Source organism: Colius striatus, chromosome 17 (genome assembly GCF_028858725.1).
Source record: "Colius striatus isolate bColStr4 chromosome 17, bColStr4.1.hap1, whole genome shotgun sequence".
Lineage (NCBI taxonomy): Eukaryota > Metazoa > Chordata > Aves > Coliiformes > Coliidae > Colius > Colius striatus.
Genome location: NC_084775.1, coordinates 14503151 through 14520431, shown reverse-complemented (window position 1 = coordinate 14520431; position 17281 = coordinate 14503151). Strand labels below are relative to the sequence as shown.

The 17281-nt window shown below is 37.4% G+C and overlaps 1 protein-coding gene across 3 annotated transcripts in view; it reads right to left on the bottom strand.

Moving 5' to 3' along the window:
* KNTC1 (kinetochore associated 1) overlaps positions 1-17281 on the bottom strand; it is a 34281-nt gene that overhangs the window by 7147 nt on the left and 9853 nt on the right. For 2 of the 3 annotated variants that reach the window (XR_009819927.1, XM_062010191.1), the window contains exons 24-53: positions 17103-17204; positions 16453-16569; positions 15836-15979; positions 15515-15613; positions 14971-15074; positions 14706-14811; positions 14102-14236; positions 13512-13631; positions 13319-13388; positions 13175-13242; positions 12550-12842; positions 11765-11937; positions 11459-11556; positions 10387-10528; positions 9455-9511; positions 8783-8946; positions 8158-8262; positions 7761-7889; positions 7032-7148; positions 6388-6497; positions 5936-6146; positions 5151-5240; positions 4638-4809; positions 4151-4209; positions 3797-4013; positions 3227-3300; positions 2064-2274; positions 1855-1964; positions 1064-1113; positions 621-699 (exon numbers count right to left, since the gene is read on the bottom strand). Coding sequence is in view for 2 of the 3 variants with exons in the window: in XM_062010191.1 (XP_061866175.1) it covers positions 621-699; positions 1064-1113; positions 1855-1964; positions 2064-2274; positions 3227-3300; positions 3797-4013; positions 4151-4209; positions 4638-4809; positions 5151-5240; positions 5936-6146; positions 6388-6497; positions 7032-7148; positions 7761-7889; positions 8158-8262; positions 8783-8946; positions 9455-9511; positions 10387-10528; positions 11459-11556; positions 11765-11937; positions 12550-12842; positions 13175-13242; positions 13319-13388; positions 13512-13631; positions 14102-14236; positions 14706-14811; positions 14971-15074; positions 15515-15613; positions 15836-15979; positions 16453-16569; positions 17103-17204 (3726 nt within the window). In the remaining variant the exon portion in view is untranslated. The remainder of the gene's footprint in view (positions 1-620; positions 700-1063; positions 1114-1854; positions 1965-2063; positions 2275-3226; positions 3301-3796; positions 4014-4150; positions 4210-4637; positions 4810-5150; positions 5241-5935; positions 6147-6387; positions 6498-7031; positions 7149-7760; positions 7890-8157; positions 8263-8782; positions 8947-9454; positions 9512-10386; positions 10529-11458; positions 11557-11764; positions 11938-12549; positions 12843-13174; positions 13243-13318; positions 13389-13511; positions 13632-14101; positions 14237-14705; positions 14812-14970; positions 15075-15514; positions 15614-15835; positions 15980-16452; positions 16570-17102; positions 17205-17281) is intronic. The other variant, XM_062010192.1, reaches the window with a different exon arrangement.

Sequence of the window (17281 nt, the reverse complement as noted above, 5' to 3'; positions counted from 1 at the left end):
GAAAGAGGGTTATATATGCCTAGTATGATCCTTTCTCAGAGATTTTTTTTCCATTTAGTGGAAATCTATGCCAAGGCACAGAGTGGTACAGCTTTTATGGTAACCAGCTGAAATATTTGTCCACTTCAAAGAACACTGCTAAAACAGGTAGTTTTCTAGACTTGAGACTACTAGTGCAGGCAAGAAAAATATTTGTGATATATAGTATCACAAAGACATTTAGTGTGAAAGACTGAAGGTTAAGGTTCTGCTAGAACAATCCCAACATTGCTTTAATTCCACCCCAAGTGCTGTTACACTGGCTTAAAGCACGTTCTAGAAAACGTTTAAGTTCTTTTTAGATTAGATAAACAACATCTGTGATTATAATACAGATAATATAAACTATACATGTAGAAGAGACAGAGTTCAAGGGCTGCTCTTGACAGTCAACAGCAAAGTTCAATGAACATGATAGTTCTACTCCCAAAGTGGTGGTGGAAACACAGAGCTCCTATAGCTATCTCAAATACAGATACAAAGACCTTGGGCTGAAACCTGTACAGTTAGGCAGACAACACTTGTAATAAGAGGTACAAAATTGGTAAGTAGCAAGCTAAAGTAACAATTTAGAAACTTACTGATGTGGCAGATGTTGTAATTGCAAAAAGCATTCTTGAACTATAATCCAGCGAGCGCGACTGAAGCAGATAGATAACCCTGCAAAGATGCATTTGGTATTCATACAAGTGCAGCATAGCTACTGAAACACAACTGATCAGCATTCAAATGTAAACATACTTCACTGCCAGAAAGAGAGGAAGGGTGAGAAATTCCAAGGGTATGGAAAACTATGAGAAACCTCCCAATGGGTACCCTTAAACATTTATGTCTAGTTGTTGCAAATGGCATTTCATTGCATAGAGAAGCATTTGACAATTCAAACCTGTTGTCAAAACCAAACAAGTCCTCAACAGTGAGCTCTCAGTCACACACACTGTTAGGTTTCTTAAAAAAGCCAGATACAGCTAAACTTGCAAGATAACAGTAATTGGCCATGTTACATGTGAGAGAACACACAGACCTTCGGAGTTCTTCATCTTCCTGCACGTCTCCAAAGACCTCTTGAGTTTTCTGTGAAGAGAGATGAAAATCTTGTTGTCAGAGTTTTCTACATTCTTTCAATAAACAGCTGGATCATATTCTTGCTTAAATCCTGTCTCAAAAGCTGGGCACCACTGCTAATGCAGCCAAGGAGAGGAATTCTGGTTTTACAGTTAAATAAAGGACAGAGTGACATGCTTGGCAGCCAACACCATTCTTCAGCTTGCTAACTGGTATTTTGCAGCAGAGACAATGCCTCCTCCCTGGCCTTTTCACCCAGCTGGATGGTGCACAGACAGCAATTAACTCTGTTAGCTAAGTTGCAACAGGAGAGGATTCATTCTCTTTCTGATTGTAGAATTAGTGTTTTATGAGAATAATAGATTAACAACTTTTTTACTCCTTTCAGGCTGCCTGCACATCCTTAGTGTAGTATCAGAGATAAGATTTTAATCTCTGAACAGAGAGAAGGAAAAGCATTTCAAACCATTCTCACTAGAGACAGTGGTGTGCATTAATATCAGAAAGGTACTGTCATTGTTAGTGGTCTGAATTCAGGTGCATCTGAAATAGATTCATACTAAAGGCAAATTGTGCAAATTGGTCTTAGTCTTTTGAAAGTGATGGAAACACATTTTATCAGTCTTCAAATGTAAATAAACTTCACTGTCAAAAAGAAATGAAGGATGAGAGATTCCAAGGATATGGAAAGCAATGAGAAAAGTGAGGTGGCCATTGTTCTCCAAACCCACACCTCCAGTGATGACTTACTTCTGAGGGCCGTAAACTTGGACACAGCCACTTCTCCAGCAGTTTGTCCCAAATTTTGTTCATGTCCAAATCATTAATTTCAGCTATCTCCTTTGCTGCCATATGGATATCTACATACAGAGGCAGAGACATTTACAAGCTAGTGTCATCTTGCTCATCATCTTTTAAAGAACAACTTGCTCCTTTGAAGCGAGATGATGGATACTCACCTGGATAATCTCTGCCAGTTGGATTTTGGATTCTTTGGTCTATACTGTGGTGCTCATATAGCAAAATGATAAGATTTGCTGGTTTCCCAATAGACTTTAAGTGCTCTGCAGTGTTCAGGTTATGAGTTATTAGAACGTTTTCCGTTGCTGATCGCTTATATTGCACGTACAATTTATTCTGTAGGAGTTGTGCTCTTCCATGTGAGTCATCCTTTAGCAAAACAACAGTTCTATTTAAAATAACATCCTTTGACTCAAAAGCACTACAAATGAAGATGATTTTTCTATAGTCTTGGGTAGTGAGGTCTATTCTTCAGTTGATCAGGTATTGTTCTCTGTAGAGAGACATGCTGCTCTAGCAGGAAAACGTCTCAAAACTGTAACCAAAGGTATGTTGTGAAAAAGCCAAACCAAATATGTACCACATGCACCAGTATGTAAAACTGAGACCTTCTGAGGTAAGATGGAGATGAAAAAAAGATTCAAGGTTAATCCTTGTCTGCTAGAATTACAGTTTAATTTTGACACAATTATATTCAAAGATGTGACTAAGTATGAGAGAACTGTTGGGTGTTATTGTGTCTCAGCAGTTTCATGCTGATCTAGGTGAACCTGCTTCTGCAGGGAGGTTGGACTAGATGATCTCTAAAGGTCCCTTCCAACCCCTACCATTCTATGATTCTATGTCAAGTTTAATGTTTATAAGCAAGGGTGAGATTCTAATTCACCTTTCCCAACTGTGTGAAATTGAGAATCCAGTCAAAGCTGACTTCCTTTATATATAGTACTACAAATAGCTCAGGAGTCCTGGAACTCAAACCAGAGTTAATAATGCTATTGATCTAACAGCTGGAACAGATTCCAATTCATTCCCCTGCAGCAAGAAAAATGCACACACTTAAATGTACACATTCTTAACTGTGTATTCTTTTTTGTCCAGCCTTCAAGAACTGTAAGCCTAATTTTTGCTTAGGCTGTGAGCAGGAGAATGTTACTGGACAGAGAGGGTTCTTCTGAGGGGCTGACATGGTCACTTCCCTAAAAGAAAGTGTTTTCCCTGTCAGGGTTGGTTAAGGTACAATTTACACACCACTATTCAAAACAGAAAACAGTAACATTAGGTACCCTCTTACACAAGAGTCTTGCAAGCAGTTTACCATTACCTGAGCTGTAGTATTCTTTAGCCACTTCTTAGCTAGATAGAGACAGAGTTTCAATGCCTGAATTTGGTCAGGACCTTTTTAAAGAAAAAAAAGGGGAAAGAAGGAAATGAAGGAAATTTTCATTAAACCTTTCCACAGGACACAGAAGAGGCATTTTATTTGAGAATTTAAAAAGAAAATGAGAAGCTATTTAAACTATTAGGAAAGCTCTTGCATCTAATGGGCAGAAAAGTATCATCTACTTGGATTTGGGTAACAGAGATGCTAGTTTAAGTTTGATTGAAATGGTTGGTTTTGCTTGAAAATGTGCCTGAAAATGGTATGAATGTGCAGAAGCTTTAAGCAAGACAACGTGGCTTAAAAGGAGAGAAATAAGGATTTAATAGTGATGCTTTGTTATAAGATGCCTGTTCTAGCTATTAATGTAGGTGACAAAGACATTTTTGTTCTCCAGCTTCCCTGTGTTTTATCCAAGGATACTGAACAAATGTTTGGTCACAAGTTTCCTTTTCTTTTCTCAAATATATTCTCCTCCTTGGCTTACATCATCCCACCACATACATGCCTTACCTGTAGGAAATTCTTGTGCAATCTTGTGAGCAATAGCTACAGCCCACTCTGGATTAATTATAGACAGCAGATATGACTGAATTGTCTGCACAGTTTTAGTTGTTTCCTTGTTAACAACAGATGTATATCCAGTGTTTCTCATTTCAAGTATTTTTGATTTGAGTTTTTTTTCAAAGACGTGCCGAGCTGCAGACATGTGTAAAGTATCCAGTGACACCTACAGAAACAGGAGATGAGCTTTCAGAAGTGCTGTAGTGAGGCCAAAATCAAGCAAAAGAAAGAAAAAAGGGCATTTTTTTGGAGAGGGGTAGAAAGAATAATTTGGAAATGAATTCTTTCAAGCTGTTCCTTTACCTTCATCAGTTTGGAAATCAACAGAAGTGTGGGGAAGGATTCCTCACTGAGCTCTGCAGCTGAAAAGAAAAAGACAGCTGCCTGTGAGAATGTCACAGCCTGTTTGCAGCTTTCTCTATGAAATTAAGCACTTTGTGTTTATTGTTTGATGCAGACCTCCATAGGAGAGAAAGAATACAATCTTAATTATCTACTGTGGGAACTGGGAGGTAGGGTATGTGGATTACTTTGGTATTTGAGAGGTCCTAAGAAAATAATCTGAAGACAGAATTCTGTCTATATGTTGGATATACTGTCTCAGCTCCACTGGAAACCAGTTACCTCACCAGTAGCAATTTGGGAGCATGAGTGCTCTCAGAAGCATTTGGGATGAAAACTGCATTAATAAAGAAATACAATTAGCATCAAATATATGCTGTAGGACTTTAAAGCTCACACATGGCAGAGAATCACACAAACATCAAGCCATAAAAGATACAGAACGTACATATAATGTTCCAGAAACACTGTGTTGTTCTAAAGAATATCAGATGGAAGGGCAGTCTGGTCTGAGCAGCTGGAGATAAGGGAATCACATGCTCTAAAACATACTGGTGCTCGAGGTCTACAGGTGGAGAAATTCTTTCATAAGATTCCAGATGTTTGAGGAGGCTCAAAGCCTAGGAGGAGGAAAAAATTAGTGAACAAAATAAGGAAAAGGCAAAAAAGCCACAGGACTTCCCTCTCTCTCTCTCTCTCTTTACCCTCTTAGTAAACACATTCAAGTCCTGGAGGCACATGGTTTTCCTTGGCAGAGTTGGTATGTACTATAGAGTTTTTATCCCTGCTCTGAGCTATTGCTGAGAAACAGCTAGAGATTGCTATTTCTTGATTGCTATTTTCTTACTGAGAGCTGTGCAGATAGAATAATTCAACTAATTTCAACAGGCTCTTGTATAGCTACACAACAGGCAGAAGAGAGATGTCATTAGCAAGGTAACAGTGACACATTTGGACATACCTGATTCAGGTTGATACTGGTGTTCTTCTCATCAGCACTTTGTATCACTTTCAGGACAATTTCAATAGTTTCATAGTCATAAGGGTCAAGCTGTTCAAAATAATGATCTGTTTTATAAGATCTTATGCAATTTGTTTTATAAAAACATACACCTGAGTTAACCTTTTCTAATTTTAACACCAAGCACATCGACTTCAGACTGAGGAAACAGTGCAAACATTGTGACATAACTCTCTAAAACAAAGCACTTCCACTTCTTAGGCCTGAATCCTAAAAAACCCATCAGAATATTGCAGAAAGAGCAAACGTGAAAAGATGGAAAGAACAAACCTCAACAAAACCAACCACCCCAAAGCCAATATCCAAACAAACAGAAAACTTCCAAGATACACACTTTGTTTCCCTCCTCTATTTTTAATGTAGCATTTTGAAATACTCCCAGTGTGCTGTCTTATGTAGAAATGATTGTTTTGTTTGATTATTTCCTGGTTGTTTTATAAAGGGAAGTTGGGAAGCAAGACTTTGTCTTTAAAGAAAATCAGATAAGTTGCTTTGTTGGTTTTTTTTCCCCTAGAGAAGTAGAAAACTGGAAGTTACAATTTACATACTTTAGGGAAATCTGGAGAAAAAAACAACCTTTTGAAACTTGTGTGCAATTCTTTATCTGTCATTCAGGTGACATGCAGCAGTTCAGACAAGATGCATACTTCAAGGAGTCTTTTTGCTTGTTTTGGTGTGTTGTTTTTCCCTTTCTCTTTTTTAGATGTTGGGTTGGTTTTTTTTACCTTGTACAATATTCCACTGAGGCTGGTGATCAGGTCCTTTGTGCTTTTCAGCAGAGGAATTATTTCTAGTGCTCTGGCTAGTAATGTGGAGTGTGGTTGCCTCTCGCTGCATTCTGCAGAGTCATCTTCAACATGATTTGTATTAGCATTCTGGAGAAGGAGTGTTTCAATGCAAAGCTGCAGTGCAGCATCACTGTCCAGCATGAATGTACTAGAACAGGACAGAACATAATTTTCTCTGTGACCTTTGGTGTCAGCAATGTGCTTATCTCCTCATAAATAATTTCACCAGAGAACAGTACACATTCTGATTAACACTTTTAAAAAACAAACAAAACCATTTGCTTATTATTATTATTAACTGGGGTCTATTGAAATCCAAATGGATTTCAGTTGGCATGGTTATTATTGACAGCAACAATTAAGCATAATTGATTTGCTTCAGTTATTACCTGCAGTAATTCAAGATGAGATCTGTGTCTACTTTTGGGTTTTGTACCAGTGTCCTTATGAGTTCCTTCTTCCTTACTGGTGGTTGTCTAAACACAGTCTCGAAAGAAATCTACAGATAAAGAAACATTTTATCTTCTTCCTAAAGAAGTCTTTCAGACAATCACAGAATCTTAAGGGCTGGAAGATCATCCAGTCCAAAGCAGGACCTCTTAGAGTGGGTCACACAGGAACTCATCCAGGTGGGGTTTGAATGTCTCCAGAGAAGACTCCACAGCCCATCTGGGCAGCCCAGAACAAGGAAGTTTTCCCTCCTGTTTCAATATCAAGCCAAATTCCTTATATAGTTCACGTTTTACATTTTCTTTAGTGTCTATCCAGACACTTTGAAAGCAGGGAAAAGCAGTGTATGTCCTGTGCCAAACAGTATTTAAGCACTGAAGTTCTTTTGTAGCACCCTCAATTATTGCATTTTCCAGTTTCTGAAGTTTATTTAATCAGACAAGCAGAATGAAAAGTTAAAAGCAAAACAAAGCCCCATCTTTCCTTACATTTGGATAGAAAATCTATCTAAAAATCACAATACATCTTGGAGTACACTGACAATCAGTTAGTACAGCTCCAAAACAAATACAATAAAGCTTACCCCCAGGTCACCAAGTCGGATACCCCATTCTGCATCAGTAACCAATTCTTGGAATTTTTGTTTTTCTTCTGCTTCACCACACTGGTCAGCAAGCTGAGCTCCAACCAGAGCTACTGCCTGAAAGGAGGGAGAATGGAAGGGACTACAGGCATGATAAATCATATGAAAATTGAGAATCCTAAAGTCTAAAGCCTTAGAGGAATTTGAAACAAGTCACAGATGATCTTACAAGTGTGTAAAATGAAAAGAAACCTCACAGAAGATAGTATCAGGATTACCCTGTCTCCTGAGTTGGCAGCTCAAAACTGAGTTTCTTTCTCAGTAATATTTTGTTGGAATTGTACTAGGAAAACTAATACAAAAGGTAGTTTTTAGGCACCATCTTTTCTCCAAGTTCACATCATTTATCCTCCCCATTTCTTTGTTATGCTTTAATTCCCATCTTCCTTTATATTTTAATAGATGTATTTGTTCATTCCATTCACAACTGCTGGCAAGTAGAACTATTTCTCCAAAGTATAATGCAGGTGTAAATTATGATGGACCTGAAATAAACAATTTCAAGCTTTAGAATAAATCATGATGAGGTAACCTAGTGCTTGGACTTACATCACACTAATTATACACAGCCACTGCCTGTGCACAGTAGCATTTCTCTCAGTGATGAGGAACCTGTCAAACAGCAATAGCCTTAATAATGGCAAGAAATACACAGCCTTGTGAATTTACCCAAACTTTTCTGTAATTTTGCCATGTGTTGTTTATGACATCCCACAGCTTATTGAACACATCTGCCTTGGGCAATATTGTGCAATATCCCAGTGCCAGGTTCTGATCTATGAGACGACAGTTGAAGACCTGTGTTTCAGGACAAAAACAAAGGGAAAAGAACAAGTTAGAAACTTAATGAGTTTCTTTTGCTTTATAAAGCAAAACACATGAACAGTACTGTGTAATTTAGAGGAGCATTTGGCCCTTAAATTAATGAGAAGCCTCAACTGCCTTAGAAAATGGTACAGTGCAGCTTTTACAGATGACTTTTTAAACTCCCTTCAGCTAGGAAGTGTATCCCCTTTCTTGATAGAGCAGAAGAAAAGGGCTCATGCCCTTTTCAGAGCATTCTTACCTTGTGTAATAAGGTGAGGATAGTGGTTATAATTACTGAAGTACACTTCTGTTTCATAGCAATGAGAAAGCTTTTGGTTTCAGCCAGTATATCACCATCATGTAGCTAGTATTAAAAAAGAAGACAGTACATGGTGAAAAATGAATTCTAAGCCTCCAATTTCTCTTGTTATTTGTAGCACAATAGGAGGTACTATAGTAATTGTATTTTCAGGTTGAATTAAGGTCTTATAAAGATCTCTTCTAGATAGATAAAAGATTTCTGTTTCAAAGTGCTTTTGAACTCAAGAGTGTTTCTTGAATATTCTACCTGCAACCTTTCCCATAGTAACCAATGACAAAACAATGTGAAGAACATAATGAACCATCACTAACATTCATTTTATTGCTGGCCTCCCTGCAGAAACTAGAAAACATACTTTACAAAGAGAAACAGAGGTCCATAGGGAAGAAACTAGCAGCTCCTTTCACAAATCAACATCTCATCAAGGGGTGGTAATCCTTAAAAAGCCACAGCAGTAGCTCCCATGTCTATCAAATTCTTACAAAGCTACTCTGAACTTGTTAATAGTTGGCATGCTTTTAAGATTTACTCTCAGCAAAGTTCAGCATCATCCTTGCCATACCTTTTCACTCAGGGACAAATCCATGTTATTTGATACCCCGTGCTGAAGACAGGATCCAAATGAACTGACTATTAGCCGCAAAGCCAGCTCACACTGGCTGCTCTCCGTGAGGCTCTGCAGCATTGCGCTCACAGGAGTTCCAGCTGGCAGGAGAAGGTTCTGTCCTGTGATGTATTTCAGAAAGAAACAACCCCAGAAAGTAATTAGTGTATTTATATGAAGCATATTGTTCTTGGAGCTAATATCAGAGCAGTTTCTCCTTTTCTTCACTGAATTTATGACACAAGGTCAGTCCCAGTTCCCTTTGAAACCTGACATTTTCAGGGCTTTTAACTGAATATAATCTCATTTTAGTTCAAAAAACAGGAGTTGTTCATCTTCTTGGAAAAGCTCTAATGGAAAAGCTCACAGTGGTCTAACTTATGTACTCAAGTGGAAGCTTTGACAACATGCTTCTAATCACATGGCTCGATAGTAGCCATTAATATCCAAATTGCTGTTGTCTGTGCTGAACCAAGCTATTTCCCCCCAAATCTGTCTTTAAGAGGAACATCTAGGCATCTCTTTAAAAAAACTATGAATTAGTCATGTTTGCATAGGTTTAATTTAAACCTCATGTTCTCTAGTGGTCTGGTTTATACTTCCAGCATGGTGAATCTGCCATTGTGGTACCTTTAATAAATGCACAGTTTGCCAGGCTTGTGGAGTCCAAAGGATACAGCTTGCTCTCTGAAAGGCAGACAGATACAAATCAGCAGGATGCCAAGATCTCAGCAACACTATGAAGCCTGGAAATACCTTTGAAATAACATACTTCAGGGACAGTATATAAAGCAAAGACACACAAACTCTAAGAGCCAGGGCTGCTGGTTTGAACTGTGCTCAATCAGAAGTTATTTTCTAGGAGGGAATATCTTTTCAAATGCATAAAGAAACACAAACCAACAGCTTTCAGTAACTAGTCTTTGTGTAAATCCCTTTGTTTTGATGAGACAGACAACATAAACACTTCATCTGTGAAGGTAATAAATCTATTCAATCAAATAAGAACATCCTTTATATCTGTGCATCACTATGCAACAGTATTTGCAATTATGTGCATTTATAGAAAGAAGTATTAAAAAGAAGTACTTTTTAAACACTCATTGCTGCTTTCAGAGAGATGAAAGTGTCTTTTTTCAGTATCTATAACATTGTAGAGTTCTGTTTTCACACAGCTGTGTGTATCTACAATGGTATTTAACACAAGCACAAGCATTTTAGAATAAGCTGAAATTCATCTTGATAAAATCCTGTCTCCTAGTGGCTACCAGAAGATATCTAGAGAAGATCATAAGAACAGGGCAAGTTTATAACAACACTTCTCCAGAGCATTCTCCATGTCTTCAGGTATTTGTCATTCAGAGTCTTCCTGAACCAGAACAAACTTCAGTCATCTTTACATTCTATACCCATCCCCCAATGCATATTTCTCCCACTCTGTCTAATTGAGATTCCTGAGGTGGAAATTTCCACAAGTGTGATGAATTACTTATATTCATAGACAAAACTCAACATGAAATCCTTGTTTTACATTGGCTCAATGTTCAGAAAAGATAGTTTACCACAAACAGGCAGAAGACAGGAGATAGTTTCATAGGCAATTGGAAGAGCTATCTGTGGATCAAGAACTATCCCATCTTCATTAAAGAAGTCATCATAAGTCCACTCTTCATAAGGATCTTTATCTCCTCCAAGAGATGTTGTCTAAATAAGAACATTGTCAGAAGCACACACAATGAAAAGAACAGCTAATAAGTCTACAAAGTGTTGCAAGAGATTCCAGTTTTCAAATACAGCAATAGAACATGACCTTCTGTTTGTAGATGGATTCGGCTGTACTGCTTTTCGTTAAGTAGCCAGGAGCATTGAAGACACTTCCTACTTACAGGGGCCATATTTCTCTTTAATATTACAGTTATTTAGTTGTATAGACAATGTGCATCCTTAATTAATGGATGCTTTCATAAACATTCTTGGCCATCTATTACAAGCAAACATCTTTCTAACAGATCACTTTTTGGATAAACACTATTCTGTGCATACATATGCTTCATCTGTTCCACTCAAACTGTAAGAGCCCATTCATTTCATGTAGCCTGAAGCACTGCTTGACTTGAACAAAAACCAAAGATGCTACTCAAGAACTTGATCCTTCTTAAAGCTTTACAAATACCTGCATTTAAAAATCAAACTCTTCCTGCCATCTTTTGCCTATTAAAAACACAAACCAAGCTTTCCTAAAGTCAGTTCTCTGTGTTCTCTACCAGTCCTGGCAGCAGATATTCAATGAAATCACTCATGTTTTCAGTCACATTAGCAGGATTTATTATACTGAAACATAAGTGGTGAATGCTTATTCTCAAAGCAGTTTACTTCTTAGTTTCTTACTTCTTTACTACTTAGCTTTTAATTTTCAAAGTAGTTTACTCTTTACACTGAAATACACACATATTCAGAGACATTTTTATTTGTGGACCTGTTTTGTTTTTTTTTTTTCAGTTATTTGCTTTTTAGATGAGCTGGAGAAATATTGCTGGAGAAATGGGAGAAAAAAGGCATAAAAAAAGTGAACATTGTTCAGTCAGTCAAGACATTGCATTTGTTAAAAAATACATTTCAGTTTGCAGAAAATACCTTTGCTGTAAATCCATAGTTTTCTATTTGGCACTGTCTGTAAACTTCCTTGGCAGCCAAAGTATATTTACAGAGTTCCAGAGAATCTAATAGTAAATCTGTAAAAATATGAAGCTCATTAGCACACTTATTCAACCTCAGTGATTCTATGAGTGGAAGAGTCACTCTTTCTATTGAAAACAAACAGGTTTTTTTGCAGCATCTGTTTTTAGAGGCATATATAAGGAATTAACTTTGTTTTCTCTTAAGTATTGTTTGGAAAGTTGGATTCCCAACATGAACACAGGTAAATGATATAGTAATTACCTGGACTACATACTGTAGCTGCTTGGCAAGCCATCTCATAGATCACTGCTGGAAGATTTATATTATTAGGAGTGATCATTGGAACATCAGCTCCCAACATATGACAAAGCCTTTGACATGCTGAAAACAGCAGCTTTCCTGTCTCTTCATTACAGTGGTTTTCATAGAACTCCCTATTGAAAAAAAAACCAAACCAATCCTTAGAGCTCTTACTTAAGGCCACATTCTGTTCTAATTATTTAATTCTCTTTTACTTATTTCACCTTTATGACTCACTGCAACTCAAACTGGGATGGAAATGAAAAAACCACAATGGAGCTTACCTTAGAGATACACACTGAAGCACACAGAATATGATAAGAACCACGTTGAACATTTTCATCTCCTCTCTTTTAGCAAGAGGTTTTATTAAGTTTAAATTATCTGACAACCTAAGCATGAGGCAGAGACCAGCTAGAAACCATGGCATGGTACATACAGTTAGTGTACAACAGTTTTTTAGGCTCTCATAATGATTATTTCATACTGTGCCCTACTTATCTCTCACTATAAAGGTGTAGGGAATTTTTTCCTTGGTAATCATGTTATAGCAAAAACCCATGGCAATTTTCAGAGACAGCAACTTAACTCTACCTTCAATATTGCACACAAGCACTGTAAGCATAATGCTTAAACACTCGTCTTGAGAAAAGAAGAACCCTAAACCAAACAACCTCACTCCTTTGCTCTACATCTACTTCTGCGAAGTTATCTTTAAGTTATCTAGAAAACCTCTGCCATTTTACCTGCATATTTTTACAGCATCTTCAACCTTCCCAGCATCTAGTGCTCTCAAAGCCAGTTTTTCTCCCAGTTCTTGCTCTGATCTTTGCAGGAGCAAAGCCAACCTGTACAACCTTGACTCAGTAGAACGGTTCTTGGTTTTACCATCTTCTGAATTACAATTAATTGTTTGTGCTTTACGAGACTTTGACAGAGATCTGACAGCTTCATAAGCTTTTATGTGACTCTCAAGAAGCTTAGACATCAGTGAAGGATTCCTGTAGTCTTCAACTGACATGAAGACATCAAAATCTTCCTGCAACAAAAAACATAAGATTATACATTTGTATTCACGTGAGTTGCTTTCAAAATGTTATGTTGGGGTTTGTTGTTAGCTGTTTGTGTGTCCTGTTTCATTCTTACAGGAATACTTTCAGCTTGAAGTTGACTTCACTAATTTCTACCAATTAATTGGGAACTTTCCCAGGCACTATCTAAATTGCCAGATTAGCCTTAGAATCTCTTGAAGTCAATTGATAAAAGGAACCTTTTAATCTAAGTTGTAAACACAGGTAATTTTTCATATCATCCATGTTATAAGAACAACTGGAATAACTACAGTAAAGCAAAAGCCAGGAAGATACTTACTTGCAGGGTAGCAAGTGTTTCAAACATCTTTAGGTTTGCTTCACATTCATCTTTCTTCAGAGGATCATCTGTTGGAGGGGGAAAAACAATTACTTGCTGCCTCCATTTACAAACAAAATGCAAGGTTTGAGAGTTGTAGTTTACCTTTCTGAATGCTGAACAAGAACTTAAGGATTTCCACGAGTGTCTTTGTCATAAACATTTGTGTTTTTTGCTGTGGGAAAGGAAAAGGTTAGTTTTTATATCTGCATCTCCCACCTCTTATGAAGCATTTGGGTAAGAATAGTATTTAGAACAATTTGTGCATGTGCTTTTACAATGTGCAATGACTTGATACCTCTTCAGAATTATCTGCTTTATTCTTCAGTACCAATGTTCCCCACACAGTCAACCTTTCTGCAACTTTCTCAGCTTCAGCAGGAGATAGAGATTTTAACAGAGTAAGAGATTCTTCTCCCTGAAGAGAGAGAGAAAAAAAAGAAAGGAAACCAGAAATGATCAAATGAAAAGCACATTTGCTTTTGGAAAAGCTAAGTTACGTGTATGTCCTTGTTCTGACACAGTGGCTGCAGTTTTGGTCATTGGCAATTATGCAAAGCTTTAAAACCAGTATGATTATCAAGAATAGCATGTGCTAATAAACCAGAACAAATGTTAACCTGAGCAACACTATTTTGCAGAGAAGTTAACTGGATTCCTTTAATTAAAAAGCCTCCTTTTCTCAGGTCAAAGAGATCCAGGGAAGACAACCAGTAAGAGTAATCACACCTACTATAATGTAGCAAGCAAATTTGGATGTTTCTAGTTAGGGTCTCAATGTAATTTAAGATAACTTCAGGGGGTTCTGCTAAACTGGAACTTTAACTTGGAAGAAGCAGCCTCAGTGTCTTTAAATTCTGAGATTAACTGATATGAAGTATTTAGTACCCTTTCTTTGTCAATCAGGTCTATCATCCTCAGAACATAGACTTCCACAGTGGGCAACATGTATGCTGTTACAATTTTCAAAGCATCCTCCAAAGAAGTAGGGATATCTTGTTTAAGAATGTATTTCACTAGTCTCTGTAAAAGGAGAACAGGTAAGGGCTTTAGTTTATTGATGAACAGGATAACCAAGGAATTTATTTATACACACACTACCTCTGTATAGTAATTGTAGAGCTCATACCAAGCAAGTTACCTAGAAGTTTAAACATTTTATCTAGAGAAAACTGGAGTAAAACATAACTAGGAGAAGACTGGGCTTAGGGAAGAGAATTATCCTGTGAGCTCTTAAAATTCAGGGGATTTATCTGGTTCCACAGGATGGTGAGGAACTTTTCCAGCTTGAGTTAAGCTAGTCTGCTAATTCTTAAAAAACTTGGGATTCAGGCAAAAAATATGTCCCAACATGACAAGAAAAACGGGTATTGATAAAATTCGGGAGCTACTAGTTGCTAAGTCTTCGAAAAGTCTGTTTTCTAATACCCCATTCAAATACATGCATAGAGGTTGTTGTTTAATAGAAATAAAAGTAATGTTGCTCACTTACCATTATCATCTGCTTGTCCTTTAAAAGATTAGTATCTCTTATCCCATAGGCTCGCAAAAGCTTCTTCATCTCCATCAGTCGGTAACTTTCCTGCAGTAACTTTACTCTATGGACAAATTAGACTGTTATTAATCTATTTCCTACCTACAGCTTTGTGATTTATTCATCATACTACATGGGATACATAGTACTACTGAAAAAAAAGCCAGAATTCTAATTGAAAGTACACCCAGAACCAGGGTGCAGACTGGGGATGTTGCCTTACTTGACATGATTCATTTCCAAATGCTGTTTCACCAGCTGCTCCACTGCTGCACTCCATGGTACCATAGCACCATGCATTATCTGTAGAACTGCATCAAACTTCAGCTATAAAAGGAAGATAAAGAGCTTTTCAAAATAAGTTACAACATAATCTCTTACAGTATTGTTCATGTGGGATTGACTTATCTAGGGATGTATTTTATTTCCTGGATCCACCTCCCCATGCAGAAAGGGCATTCATTATCATAATATGATGTGTCAAGTTAGATTAGAAAATAGTTACAGTAATTTATGACACTCAAGAGCCTGAGTTTCATACATATTAAGGTTGGTGAGTTTTCCATGTTACAGCATCCAAACCACAATCAAACTCTCAGGCAAAGAACATCACAGGTGAGGCAACTACAAAGTGAAAAGGCAGCACACTATTTGTTCCTCCTCATGCCACTCACGTAAAAATGTACTCATATGCTTAGCTAAGTTATGTTTCATTCTGAACTGATATGTCAGAGCCACTTGATGGCTATTTTCTAAAATATACTCACATTTGTATCAGAGATACAGCCAATGACAGCTATTGCCTTTGCCTCCCATGCAGTTTCAAACACCGAGGCAGATCGTGTACGACAGCGTTCAAGCAAATCCTGTGTATTTTGGTAAAGGTTATTAGAATGTTTGAATTCAGAAAAGATAGGAACATCTTATAAACAAAAATTAAGAGTTTTTTAACATTGACAGATTTGGCTATCTTCTATGTGGTAATGCCTGATCCTAAAATTCAAGTGTGAATAAAAAGGGTAATCAGATTTGTTTTCTGCTTGCTTCTGTTTAAACAGCTTTCTTCAAAAGAAAGAGAAAATGGATACCTTTATATACTGTAGAAGCAGCTCATCTTTTTGTAGGTTATGTTCACACAGGTAGGGTTTTATAAACCTCTCCAAAATGGTTGGAACTAACTCTGGTGCCAAAATTTTATCAAACATGCGAAACACAATAGTAGTTGCATTTTCCTGGGCAGCAAGAAGAACAATGGCAGGTTAGTACCTCATCCTTTAAACCTCTGGTAAACAATGCAACATCCAGTGTCCACTGAAATCAATTGCATGATTTCAAGAACTGGCATCCTTCTTTAGTTCAAACAAAAGCTTTCTTTTACAAAGTCCCTCACTGTTCAGTTGTACTTCTGGTTTTTCTGTCTCTACTGCTTGCTCCATAATATGCAATCTGTAATGAACAGCAAATCATGGAGCTTAAACCAGGTCTTCTCATAGTATCTTGTCAGGTTAGATATTTATAACCACAGTTGAAACAGTTTGTAACAAGCACAAATCAAATAGTCTTAGCCCATTATGAACACAAGTTTAACCAACTAATCCATCAGGATTTCTCTTTTGTCTGACCTGAAATTGCATGCTACAAGACTTTTCTCCTTCTCAGAACATTCCACCACTCAAAAGCAGTTTTGAAGTGTCTACAGAATTACCTTTTCAAAATCACAGAGTGCCAGCCTGCAGTTGTATTTTCTGTACAGATTTATCAGCTCTTGTAAATCATTTACCAGCTTCTTTAACCGATGTACCTCTTCACAGTCACTGCATCTCTGGAACAGTGATTAGAAATGAGATGTTAGAGGACTTGCTACCATCTTCAAGACCACTAAGTGCTGTTATAAGCAGGAAGAAAACAAATTATTCCCTGCATCTCTGGTATAAGACAAGTGTAGCTGACTTAAAATGCAGCAAAGAAGTTTCTGGTAAGGCATTAGGAAAAAGATTCTTTCTAAATACAAAGACAGCATTGCACTAGTAGAGCTTGCCCAGGGAAGAGAGACAAGTATTTCATGCACTGCAAGTCTTAAGGACAGGTTAAGACAAACAGCTAGGGACAATGTACCTACAGCTGACATTCTCTTTACAGTGGAACTCTAGTGTTAATGTGTTGAAGTATATTATTATTGGTTTTTTTAATCTTTAAACCCAAGAAGATTAGATGTCAGTTTCTTCCTCTCATGGAATTAAGTCAGCCTTCACCAAAACCAACAGTGACCTAATTATCAGCCATGCCAAATCTAGCACAGAGCACATGTTCTGAAGTCTCTTGGTAGGAAATCCTTACATTTGCTACGTTTCTTACCAAAGGAGTTGAGTGGCCAAAGGTTGTCAGTCCCATTTCACCTTGATTTTTACTTGTGAAAAAAATCTCTGCCATTTGAAGTCCATTTTCTGGCCAATTTGCCTGTCCAAAATAATTGATGTCAGTCAACTGTATTAAATATCTAGAAGTACCAGACATGCAAAGTTTCTGACATATGA